This window comes from Tyto alba, unplaced genomic scaffold (assembly GCF_018691265.1).
Source record: "Tyto alba isolate M040663 unplaced genomic scaffold, T.alba_DEE_v4.0 Super-Scaffold_15, whole genome shotgun sequence".
In the NCBI taxonomy this organism is placed as follows: Eukaryota; Metazoa; Chordata; class Aves; order Strigiformes; family Tytonidae; genus Tyto; species Tyto alba.
This window is the reverse complement of record NW_024881277.1, coordinates 10,003,251-10,015,382: the sequence shown is the minus strand read 5'-3', so window position 1 is coordinate 10,015,382 and position 12,132 is coordinate 10,003,251. Positions and strand designations below refer to the sequence as shown.

At 51.7% G+C, this 12,132-nt stretch overlaps 1 protein-coding gene across 1 annotated transcript; it reads left to right on the top strand.

Annotated features, from left to right (window-relative positions):
• Positions 1 to 2,692: 2,692 nt before the first annotated feature.
• On the top strand, positions 2,693 to 4,447 carry LOC116962210 (olfactory receptor 14J1-like). Its single transcript, XM_042789230.1, has 2 exons — positions 2,693 to 3,597; positions 4,429 to 4,447. Exons 1-2 carry the CDS (start codon positions 2,693 to 2,695, stop codon positions 4,445 to 4,447), a joined length of 924 nt encoding a protein of 307 aa, XP_042645164.1.
• Positions 4,448 to 12,132: the final 7,685 nt, after the last annotated feature.

Here is a 12,132-nt window from a genome sequence, read left to right as displayed (position 1 = left end):
TCCCTTAAGTGTTCTGAATCACCCATCTACAACAAATTGGTGTAGTCGTCAGGATTCTAAACTGGGATCCGTGACAGGAGACCTTAGTGCAGCCATGCAATATGTGGGGGAGGCTTACGAGAAGATGGAGAGAGACTTTTACCAGGGCCTGAACTGTTAGGGCAAGGGATAATGGTTTTAAAATAAGAGGGTAGATTTAGATTGGACATAAGAAGAAATTTTTGACGTTGAGGGTGGTGAGGCCCTGGCACAGGGCGCCCAGAGAGTGGTGGCTGCCCTGTCCCTGGAAGGGTTCAAAGTCAGGTTGGATGGGGATTTGGGCAAGCTGGTCTAGTGAACAGATGTCCCCCCCAAGAGGGGTTGGACTAGATGATCTTTAAAGGTTCCTCCCCAACCAAAGCCATTCGATGATTCTGTGATTCTATGAGTCTACGATTCTACTTTTGTCAACTTCCCTTTTCTTAATACCAAGCAGGTGAGTAGAGAGAGAAGAACAGTCAAGGGCTGAGAACACAGGGAGAGGGCAGGGCAGCCTGGTGTGGACCTGGCCTCTGTGCCGTGGTTCAAGTAGCAGCACATCTTCACTGGACCCCTTTGGGAAGCCCTGGGGTGTCTGGCCCCCACCAGCTCTAACAGGGCTCCACTTTCCCGGAAGGTTGGTTCTGTTTTTGCCTGCTGAGCGGAGCTGTGTTTGGCAACCAGATACGGCGCTAGAGGTTTTTCATTTATTTATTTTTTTCAATGGCACTACAATAAGAACCCTGAAATAAAGGTCTTCAGTGCAGGGATGTGGATGTGTCTTGGCTTTATAGTGACTGGAGCTTTAGTGAATAGACTGGATAGAGACCTCTGTCTCCTTCTGGGACACTCCCCAGTTTGATCAGGTCGGGGAGGTATTTTACAAGGCACATTCAGGTGCCCTAAGTGTCTGGTGTCGTTGTGGGTGGCCAAGGATATCCCTCTTCCTCCTCTGGCCCTCAGGTGATGCTCAAGAAGGGTGTGGATATTCTCAGGAGTTTTTCCATCAGAGCTTGCAAGCACTTGCGTGTGTCTTGGAGCACCTCGGTCATCATAGAGTGTCTGTGTGTGAGCACCCGAGGCCCCGCTGACTGAAGACGAGGGGCTCAGAGCAGGGGCTCACACGCTGGCAACTCTTTTGGGCACGTCTGAGCTGGACCGGGAGGATTCTCAGCTCCCCTGGGTCTGGGGGTTGGGAGAGGAGAGCTGAACCCCGCATCAAGCCAAGGGATATCTGGTTAGGATGAGATGCCTGCGTTGCCTCAGCTGAATCCCTGCCCTGCCCAAGGGGAAGCCAACCTCCTCCCTGTCCCTGCCTGAATGTCCTTTGTGTTATGGGTCAAGAATATTGATGTCCCCCACCTGCAAACAGACAGGTTTCTGTAGGGCCCAGACAAAGGTGCAGAGGTTGGGATGGGGTCTGTGAGCGCTGAGAGGGGAAAGAGATGGGACAGGGAAACACCTCCAAGAGGAAAATCTCCAGACGGCATGAATATGATCTGGGAATGTGAAGAAACTGAAACCAGGAGTGTTACGGGAGGGAGAATTTAGAAAACTCTGTATGAGCCCCTCCAACAGAGACCCCTTCTTCTGATCGAGCCCCCCCTTGCATCCTCTCCCATCCAGAAAAGCCTCTGCCTTTAGGGCTGTGGGGTCCAAGGCGTGAACCACCTCCCCTGCAGCCTTCCAGCAACACCCTGGGGCGCCTCTCCAGACCCTCGCTGTATTTCCCCACGTTTCTCCACTTGTCTGGGTTATTGTTCTCTTCTTCTTGCTCTCAGGCTCTCTGGGGGTGGGAGCTGCAGAGTCCCACGCTGACCTTGTGGGTCCTTCCATGCAGGTGTGTCTGGGGAAATGAGGCCTTCCAGCTTTCACTGTCTGCGGGCAACGCAGTCTGTGGGGCTGAGGAACGAGCTGATTTTTCCCGTAATTAGATGTAATCATTAGGGCATTGGCTGTCTCCTTGGGGTGGCCTTCCAAGCGGTGAGCTGCCCTCAACAATGCAAATCTTTCTCATAGCATCATTTTGTTATCTGAGAGCCCCCCAGGAGAACCTCCAGACACTGAGGAAATGCTGTTGGGTTGGTGACATGAGCCATGTGCGTCCTTGAGTAGAAGTGGGGTGCTGAGAAAGGGTGAGACCTTCCGTGGTCTGCTGCGGGTCCCTTTGCTCTCAGCAGTGTCCCGGGGCATTTCAGGGTAAATTGGGAGTGCACTCGCCTTCCATTTCAGAAAGGTGCAAGCCCAGGGAAGCTGGGAACGAGATGGAGGGACAGAGCAACTCCCCTGATCCCAAACTGCCTTTGCCATCGCAGTTCCTTGGAATGGGGGGAGGTCAGATGCTCAAACCACCGTCTGCGTAAGGACCGTTTTCATCTGACAAAGTCAAACACCGGGACCGGCCTCTGACCTCACCGCTCCCATGAGCTGACTGCTGCAGAGCAGGGCTGGCCCCTCAACAACTCGGAGGAGGCCTTGATCCTCATAGGATACTCAGAGAGCACCACTGAGAGCTCCAGGCACAGAACTGAGGAAAGTCTCCTGGAAAAACAAAGGGCAGAGTGTGTAGCAGGGGGGGAGTATCTGTGGGAAATGGCTTTGAATTTGCTCAGAGAAGTTTTCTCTAAATCCATTGCGGTTTCTTCCAACAATGCCCCATGCCCAGAGGCAGGAAATGTCCAACAGCAGCTCCATCACCCAGTTCCTCCTCCTGGCATTTGCAGACAGACGGGAACTGCAGCTCCTGCACTTCTGGCTCTTCCTGGGCATCTACCTGGCTGCCCTCCTGGGCAACGGCCTCATCTTCACCGCCATCGCCTGCAACCACCACCTCCACACCCCCATGTACTTCTTCCTCCTCAACCTCTCCCTCATTGACCTGGGCTCCATCTCCACTACTCTCCCCAATTCCATGGCCAATTCCTTCCAGGATACCAGGGCTATCTCCTACCAAGGCTGTGCTGTCCAGGTATTTTTCTTTGTATTTTTCTTTGGAGCAGAATATTCCCTTCTCACCATCATGGCCTATGACCGCTACGTTGCCATCTGCAAACCCCTGCACTACGGGACCCTCCTGGGCAGCAGAGCTTGTGTCCACATGGCAGCAGCTGCCTGGGGCACTGGGATGCTCAGTTCTCTCCTGCACACAGCCAACACATTTTCCCTACCACTCTGCAATGGCAACAGCCTGGACCAGTTCTTCTGTGAAATCCCCCAGATCCTCAAGCTCTCCTGCTCAGATTCCTACCTCAGGGAAGTTGGGATTACTGTGGTTAGTGCCTGTTTAGAATTTGGGTGTTTTGTTTTCATTGTGCTGTCCTATGTGCAGATTTTCAGGGCCGTGCTGAGGTTCCCCTCTGAGCAGGGACAGCACAAAGCCTTTTCCACGTGCCTCCCTCACCTGGCCGTGGTCTCCCTGTTTATCAGCACTGCCATCTTTGCCTACCTGAAGCCCCCCTCCTTCTCGTCTCCATCCCTGGACCTGGTGGTGTCATTTCTGTACTCGGTGGTGCCTCCTGCAGTGAACCCCTTAATCTACAGCACGAGGAACCAGCAGCTCAAGGATGCGCTGAAGAAACTGAAAAAACCAGGGAGCTGCTGCTTTGAACTTCAGGGATTTAAAAACTTTCCCATCCTCCAGTAGTCTGTCTCAATGTCTCTTCAGCCACCTCCTTCATTGTCTTTATATCTATCCTTTCCTTTGTTTCTGTCTGGTGGTCCTTGTGGAGGGCAGAGCTCAGTAGTTCACACTTCTCATATCCTTGGGGTGTGTTGCTTACGGTTTTCTGAATTGAATAATGTTTTGCTTTTGTTTGTTGGCAACGAAGATAAATCCTTCTACGTCTGCGAGCAGCCAGTTCTCAGAGGAAAGCAGGTGGGTGTTGTGTAATAAATATCCAGCTGCACAATGCCGTGGAGAAGTCTGATGTCAGGAAAAGTGATGCAAGTGCCAGGTGGCCGGTGATAGAACTGGTGGGGTTGGGGAAGTGAGGAGAAAGGTTGTCGGACCTCAAGAAGATTGCTTTTCCTACCTGCCCAGACCTCTTTAGGTGACCCTCTGGCTCAACATGAACTGGAGAACGCTGCTATCACCTCCTGTCTGTAAACTAAAAATTAATAAAAAAATACCTTTAAATAGCAAAACTCCTTTTCCACTGAAATCTCTCCCTTTAACTACCAATTAACTTAACAAGGCTTGGAGCCTGGAAGAAAATAAAAGGAAGAGACAAAGCACACGAGCAGTCTTTGCATTGCAATGAGCCCCGTGGTGTATTTGATGCTGAGTGCATGAACCTTCGATCCTGAGAGGTTCAAACCTGCACAAACTGCTCCAGAAGGTAAAGTCAGAAGCAAACACTGAAGTTTCTTGGAGTATTAATGGGTCCCACTGAGGGCCATTACCAACACAGCTTCCCCGTGGACTCATTGAAGCAGAAATTTGGAGGCAGTGATGACAGGCAGGCGAAGGAGAAGTCCAGGTGACTGATGGTGAGAAAAGAGCCCTGATGGGTCCCATCAAGCCAAACACTGAGCCGTGACCCCCCAGCCCCTCAGAAGGGAGATCCTGTCCCTCACGGGTGGCTCAGGGCTCTTCCTGGTGCGGGGGGGGGGCTGTGGGGCCTGCAACGTCAATGGAAGGACAATGAGACGACACCTCCTGGCACCTCCAGGATTTGCAAAGAGGCAACGAGGCTCCAGCGTCGTGAGGACAATGTGTCTCCTCATAGGTGACAGAGACGAGGAGATCGAGGTCTCTGTGTCCTGCTGGGCCTTTCTGCCTTGTCAGTGCCCTCGGCCACCTCCACCTTGGGCTGTCCTACGCTGTCCCACGGCTCATCTGTTTCCCTCCAGGCTGTAGACACCCATCTTTTTCCCACCTTGCCCTCACTCTCTCATTTTCCCCCCTGTACAGATGTCTCTCCTTGAAAGACAAAGCCACGAGGGTCCCTCTGGGCAAGCAGTGGCACCACAGCACGATCCTTTGAGTGACGTTTCTTTCTCCTCGCGAGGAGACCTTTGCTGTTTGTCCAGCTTAATTCCACTACAGGGAGACTCTCTGTCATCTCTAAAGCCACTCTTGAAGAAGTCATAGGCTGCCCCGAGCCCTCACATCATGAAGGAGCCAAGGTCCCGCAGGCTCTGCACACAGATCATGTGCTTCAGGCCCTGAACCCCATCTTGGTAGATGGACCCTCTCCAGTTCTTCTCCATTCTTCCAGAAACAGGAGCTGCAAGAGACACCTTGTAACTCCCCGAAAGCAAGGACTGAGAGAAGCAGTCTTGAGGGAAGCATCAACAAGGTCGAGAGATGAAACTCGGTAAAGATAAGGGTTGGGGGGGGAGTGGAGGCTCTCCGAGCCAAGAAATGTCTCAAACACTCACAAGTAACTAAACTCTAGTCACGGGGTGAATAATGCGGAGTCTGGAGGTGATGAGGCTGCCCAAACAGCACAGGGGGCAGTGGGGAGGGAGCCCTGGGAAGGCAGGACGGCTCTGCCCTGGGGCAGCGTGTAAAGTTTCAAGGGTTCTCTGTCCAGTGAGTGACCTTTACCTCATGATCCTCAAAATACATTGTTGTGGTTTAGGCCTGATTGGCAGCCAACCACAAGGCAGCACCTCTCTCTCCCTTCCCCTCCGGCAATGAGAAGGGACAGAGAGCCAGGCTTGGGGTTCAAGATAGGACTGGGATGGGGAAAAATTCCCCTTTTATGATCACGAGCAAAAGGCAGACTCGTTAGGGGAAGAAAAAAAGAACATACATTTATTACAGACACTAACAACACATAACAGAGTAGGACAGTGAGAAGCATTGCCACATCTTGAGAACACCTTCCCCCCACCCCTCCCTTCTTCCCAGGCTCAGCTCTGCTCCCGATATCTCTACCTCCTCCCCCAGTGGCGCAGGGGCAGGGAATGGGGGGTGCAGTCAGTGCTGCCACTTCCTTCCATCTTTGGTGAGGGGAGTGTCTGAAACTTGTTCCTCCTGCTCCAGCGTGGTTCCCATCTCACAGCAGACAGTCCTCCACAAACTTTCTCCGACTTGAATTCCTCCCATGGGCCGCAGCTTTCCCCACACTGCTCCGTCATGGGTCACCAACTTCCTCCGACTGGATTCCCTCCCACGGCTGCAGCCCTTCCCGAGCTGCTCCGGCGTGGGACACCCCCACATGCTGCAATCCTCCCAGCACTGAATTACAGCAGTGGGGCTGCCTTTTCCCATGAGACCCCGGCCTTCTTTGGGCACAGAACCTTAATTATACCGAGCAGGAGCAACAGGCCATAAATCAGTGTCTGCTCCACCATAGATCTTCATGGGTGGCAGGGGGTGGGCCGCCCTGCCGTCTCCCCACAGGGTACAGGGGGGTCTCTGCTCCAGCACACCTCCCCCCTCCTTCCTTCCTCCGTTCCTCCACTGACCTTGGTGTTCATGCAGCTGCAGCAACTCCTCCTGACAAGTCCCACTGCTCATCACCACATCCCTTCTTAAATACGTTATTGCAGAGGCGCAGCCGATTGGCTCAATTTCCCAAACAGAATTGGAGCTGACTTGGAGCTGGGGGAGCTTCGAGAAGCTTCTCCCAGGGGGCCGCCCCGATAGCCCCCTCCCCTGCCGCCAAAAAACTCCACCACTCACTCAACCCAGGACATACATATTAAAGTTGACCCCCCTGCATATGCCAATGAAGATTCACAAGATTGTGTTAATTACATCGTCCCATGAAGAACCTTACCCCTCCCCATACATGTGTTATATCGGTATGTGGGTCAGGCAGGGGGAAGGACCCCTGGAAAGTGTGTATAAATTGAGGGGGGAGGCGAGGAGAGAAGAAGTGAAGAAGACAGATGCATCCTTGAACCCTCGTCGACGGGACCGACACAGGAGCTGGGACTGGTGATCCCTATTCCTTCCTCTCTATTTATCTTCTTTTTTTTTTTCCCCTTTATTTCCTTATTATCATTAGGTAACACAAGGCATACTGTATCACGTGCCATAATTTGTTATATACTTAGCCAGCTATTGTGTATCCAATTAGTACATTGTGGGAAATTGTCCTGGGTTTGAGTGAGTGGTGGGGTGAGTGGGCTCCCCCCACTGAAGAACCCCCCATTCCCTGCCCCCTGCGCCGCTGGGGGAGGAGGTAAAGATATCGGGAGCAGACCTGAGCCCGGGAAGAAGGGAGGGGTGGGGGGAAGGTGTTCTCAAGATGTGGCAATGCTTCTCACTGTCCTACTCTGTGAAGCGTTGCTGTTGTTAGTGTCTGTAAAAAATCCATGTCCTTTTTATTCTTCCCCTAAAGAGTCTGCCTTTTGCCTGTGACCATAACTGGTGATTTGCCCCTCCCTGTCCTATCTCGAATCCCAAGTCTGGCTTAATTTTCCCTTCTCATCGCTGCAGGGGAAGGGAGGAGTGAGAGGCTGTGTGGTGCTCAGTTGCTCTCTGAGCTCAAACCACGACAGAAATTAATAATTGTCTATGTATAGGCTATGAGACCTGTCTCACCTTTGTCCACTCCGTTGGGGATTTATGAATCTAAGTCGCTTGTCTCCCTTGTCTGAGCGGGATGTGGCAGGAGCCCCACACCAGAACATACTACACCAGATTTTATCACAACTCGTGCTGAAACAAGGGAGGGAGGTAACTCCCCTGGTCTGGATGGCCTTGTACGTAGCTGGTCTTATTCATGGTGAGCATGTTCCACTGGCTCCCATGGCATCTCCAGTAGTGTCCATGGCCTTCTCCTCAGGGTCACTCCTCAGGCAGTAAGGCCCCACCTTGTCCTGACGCACGGGGTTATTCTGCCCCTCATGAAGGACTGGGCACTTCTTGAAAAACGTAATAATTTTTTTTTTTTTTTTTTTTTGTTGGCCAAATCTCAGAGTTTCTCAAGGTCTTCATGGGCTGAAACGTTGTGGTGTCAGCTGGTAAGATGTGTGTGTAGGTGGCTCACGCTGCCCAGCGATGTCTCCAACACGATGACAGCGCAGGGAATTGCAGGACATGTCAGATGATGGAAGGAGGTACTAGTTTAATGGACTTCTCAACCGAGGTAGGTGTTCCCATGGCCACCATCCCACAAACACCCAATGAGGGCACATAAGAAAATGCCAGGGCTGGTGGGTAGAGGGGGAAACAGATGGGCTGTTTGTGGGGGAGGAAGACCGAAGGGAAGAACTTGAGAGTGGGAAAAGAGGGAAAGGAAAAAGAGGAGGGAAAGCAAAGGTAGGGGTGAGGAGTGTTTGGTGACACCTGAATCTGAGGAGGGAAATCAGCCCAGCTGGGTACGCTTCCAATGTGCCCATGCAGGGACATACATCGCATGGGACGAAACAGGAGGACTCAGGAGGCTGAGGGGCAATCTCATGGGGATAACGGGGATGCGGTCAGGTAGCCAGCTCACACCGCTGGAGTGTGGCCGTGGGTAGAGGCAGCCTCTTTAGGAAGGATGGGGCAGGTCAGTGAGGAGGAGGGGGTTGCCCTGTATGTGAACGAGCAGTGGGAGCTCTGCCTAGTGACAGATGATGGGCCAGACGGGAGCTGATGGGTTGAGATTAATGGACAGTCCAGCATGGGTGATGTAGTTGATGTCTGCAAGGGCACAACCTTATTAGGAAGAGGCAGCAGACGAGGCTTCTTCAGAGAAATGGAAGACGCTTCACATTCACAGGCCTTGGTCCTCATTTTGGTCTTCAGGCACTTGGGCGGGGGGGGGGCAGCACAGCAGGGCACAAAACACGCAGGAGGTTTCTGGAGGGCACCAATAACCTCCTGAATTTTTAGAGAAGGTTTTAGGGATGCCAATGTCCACCTTAATTTCAGACTGGAAATTTAATCTGAACGTGAAGGGTATCAGGAAAGTATTTGACAATGATGCTAGCAGCAAGAGAAAGTCTAGGGAAAATGTGAGACTGCTGTTAGATGGGGCAGGGACCCTGGTGACAAAGGACACAGGAAGAGCCAATGTACTCAATGCCTTCGTCATCTCTGTCTTTACTGATGAGACCAGCCTCCAGGAATCCCCAGTCCCCGAGAACAGAGAGAAATCCCAGAGCAAGGAAGACGTGCCCTTGGTGCAGGAATCACAGGTTAGGGAACATCTTAAAAAAAAAAATGGGCAGACATACATCCATGGGACCTGAGGGGATGCGCTCATGAGCATTGAGGGAGCTGGCTGATGTCATTGTAAGGCCACTTGAAATCATCTTTGAAAGGTCCTGGTGATTGGGAGCCAGGAAACCGCAGCCAAGCCCTTTCCCCTGGCTGTGGTTTCGCTGGGTAGTAGGTAGGGACAGTGGGAATCTCGTTCATCCATTCATGCACGTCACTAATTAGATGATGAGGCATTTGGCTATTTATCAAACACGTATAATTTATATATGTTTCTTTTTCGAGTTAAGTATAGGTGGCCTGTCCACCTGGGTCCAAATTGGTAAAAATTTAGTCAAGTCCAATAATTAATGTCAATTTCCAATTTTAAAGATGCATCATAATAAGAACAAGTCCCCACCTACGATATTTCCAGTACTCTGATCGTTTTCCCACCTGATCCAATCCCTCTACGATCCTTCCATGTCGGCTCTCCCTACCATTTTATTTTATTATTTTTTGAAAGTAATAGAGTGTACAAACGTTACAACTACAATGTGATGATACAATTAAACATTTACTACAGTTCTTACTTTACTACTAAACATATTGCATCCCATTCTACTCAGCCTTTCATTGATGTCCCAGAGGATGGGACCAAGGGCATCCTGAGTAAGTCTGTTGGTGATAGAAAGCTGAGATGAGTGGCTGATACTCCAGACGGTTGCGCTGCCATTCAGGGAGGCTGGAGAACTGGACAGAGAAGAACTTCATGAAGTTCAACAAAGGAAAACACCAAGTTTTTTGCCATGGGCAAGAACAGCCCCATGGACCCACTCCGGCTGGGGAGCAACTGGCTGGAAAGAGGCTTTGGAGAAGAGGATTGGGGGTCCTTGTGGGCAACAAGCTGACCGTGAACCAACAGTGTGGCTGTGTGGCCAAGCAGGTCTACAGCATCCTGGAGAGGTGATCAGGAGAGGGGATCCTTCCCCTCTTGTCAGCCCTGGTATGGCCACATCTGGAGTGCGGTGGACAGCGGTGGACTTCTTACTGGAGGAGAGGCATGGGGCTACTGGAATGAGTCCAGCGAAGGGCAACAAAGACAATGGAGGCACGTGAGCATCCTCCAGAGGAGAGGCTGAGACAACTCAGATTGTTTGGGCTGGAGATGGCTCATGAGGACCTTATCAATATTGTTCAATACCTGATGGGAAGGAGTACTGGCTTTGTGTAGCAAGGTGGTGGTACCAAAGGGGCTGCAGGGATGGCCCCTGTGAGAAGACATCAGGAGCTGCCTTCATGTTGCACAGAACCAGGTCCAGCCAGTTCCAAGATGGACCTGCCACTGGCTGGTGGCACCTCTGTGATAACCTATTTAAGAAAGGGCAAGTTTGATGGAGTGGTGTAAGAAAACGTGAGAAACAATCCTGCAGGCACCAAGGTCAGAGAAGCAGCAGCATGGGGACTACATAAGGCAAGTAAGGTGATGAATAACACAACTGTAAAATTGAAACCACGATTCTAGGAGCCAATCGATCGACATTATAGCAGGATGAACTGTCGGCATTGCAACAAACAACGGACAGTAATAAATGCTTGTAACAAATTCAGTAGAGCTCACAGATCAAATCTGTCGTTATCTCAACCCTGCGAGCCCCACGTTGGGCGCCAAAAGGGCTGTTGTGGTTTGAGTTTGGCCGGCAGCCAACCACCCCGCAGCCGCTCGCCCACCCTACACCCCAACCTGGGAATGGGGGAGGGAATTGGAGGGGTAAAGGGAGACTCGCAGGTTGAGATAAAAACAGTTTAATAATGGTAATAAAATGAAAACAGTGACAGTCACAGAAAATACAAACGGGCAACGCACAGTGCAATTACTCAGCACCCACTGACCAATCCCCAGCCCGTTCCGGGCTAGCGATCCTGAAATACCAAGATCCTGCAGTCGCAATCCCAGAAGCGCGTGGGAGAGAGAGAGCCCCTTCCCAACCACCCCTCCTCTATATAGTGAGCATGACGTTCCATGGTGCGGAATATTTCATTGGCCAGTTTGGGTCTGGTGCTCTGTCCATGCTCCCTCCCAGCTCCTTCTGCCTTTGCACACGGGCAGGACATGGGGAGGCGGAGAGTCCTTGAAGTCTCGGTAGCAACTGAAAGCACCAGTGTGATAGCAGCATCCTTCTCATATCAAACCCAAAGCTAAATCCAAAACACAGCACTCATCTAGTCCCTGAAAAGGAATATTAAGTCTATTTCAGCCCAAACCAGGACAGTATCCACCCCTTATCCCATATAATTGACATTATGCTCAAGTTCCGTATTACCCAATACAGTCTAATTAATCGCTATCCTTTTTCCTGGGTTTTAGGCATGTGCACACAGACATCATTCCCCCAGTCTCTGGACCATCACTGCAGAATGTATCGTGAGTTCGTTTGGTCCATAACTTTGGGTTCCATCTGTCATAACAGCCCCTTCAGGCAGGAGGAGGGATGCTCAGTCGGTAGGGTGACCTTGGACCCGGCGGGACGATGGCATGCAGTCTCTGTTGCAGTCGGAGCTGGTGGCTGATGCATCTGACGCCGTCTGTATTCAGTCTGCAGCAGTCGCTGGGCATCACTTGTTGAAGCCAGTCCTGGCTCTATCCAAGTTCAGCAGCCCAGGTGGGTTTGCCCCTACGCTGCCAGCCACTTTATTTCCATTCATGCAACCACCCCCACAGGGCGTTTGCCACCATCCATGAGTCAGTGTAGAGGTAGAGGACCGGCCACTTTTCTCGCTTGGCGATATCTAAGGCCGGCTGGATGGCTTGCTGATCACCCCTTGGCTCTCCAGTCGACGAATCAGTTGGTGGATGGGAACTACAGAGTCTCGATCGGTGCGATATTGCCATCGGCGTACTGTTATAGTGGTGATCGGCACCCGTTGTTCTTCAACCCTCTGTAGCCCCACGGCAGAAGGATCCTCTCAGAGCCCGGGCAGAGTGGACAGCTGATTGATTTCCTCCGCCTCCAAGGCAGCTATACTGA

Bases quoted from the DNA above. Each gene is read 5' to 3' on its own strand.
- LOC116962210 (XM_042789230.1), top strand. From the start codon at position 2,693: ATGTCCAACAGCAGCTCCATCACCCAGTTCCTCCTCCTGGCATTTGCA.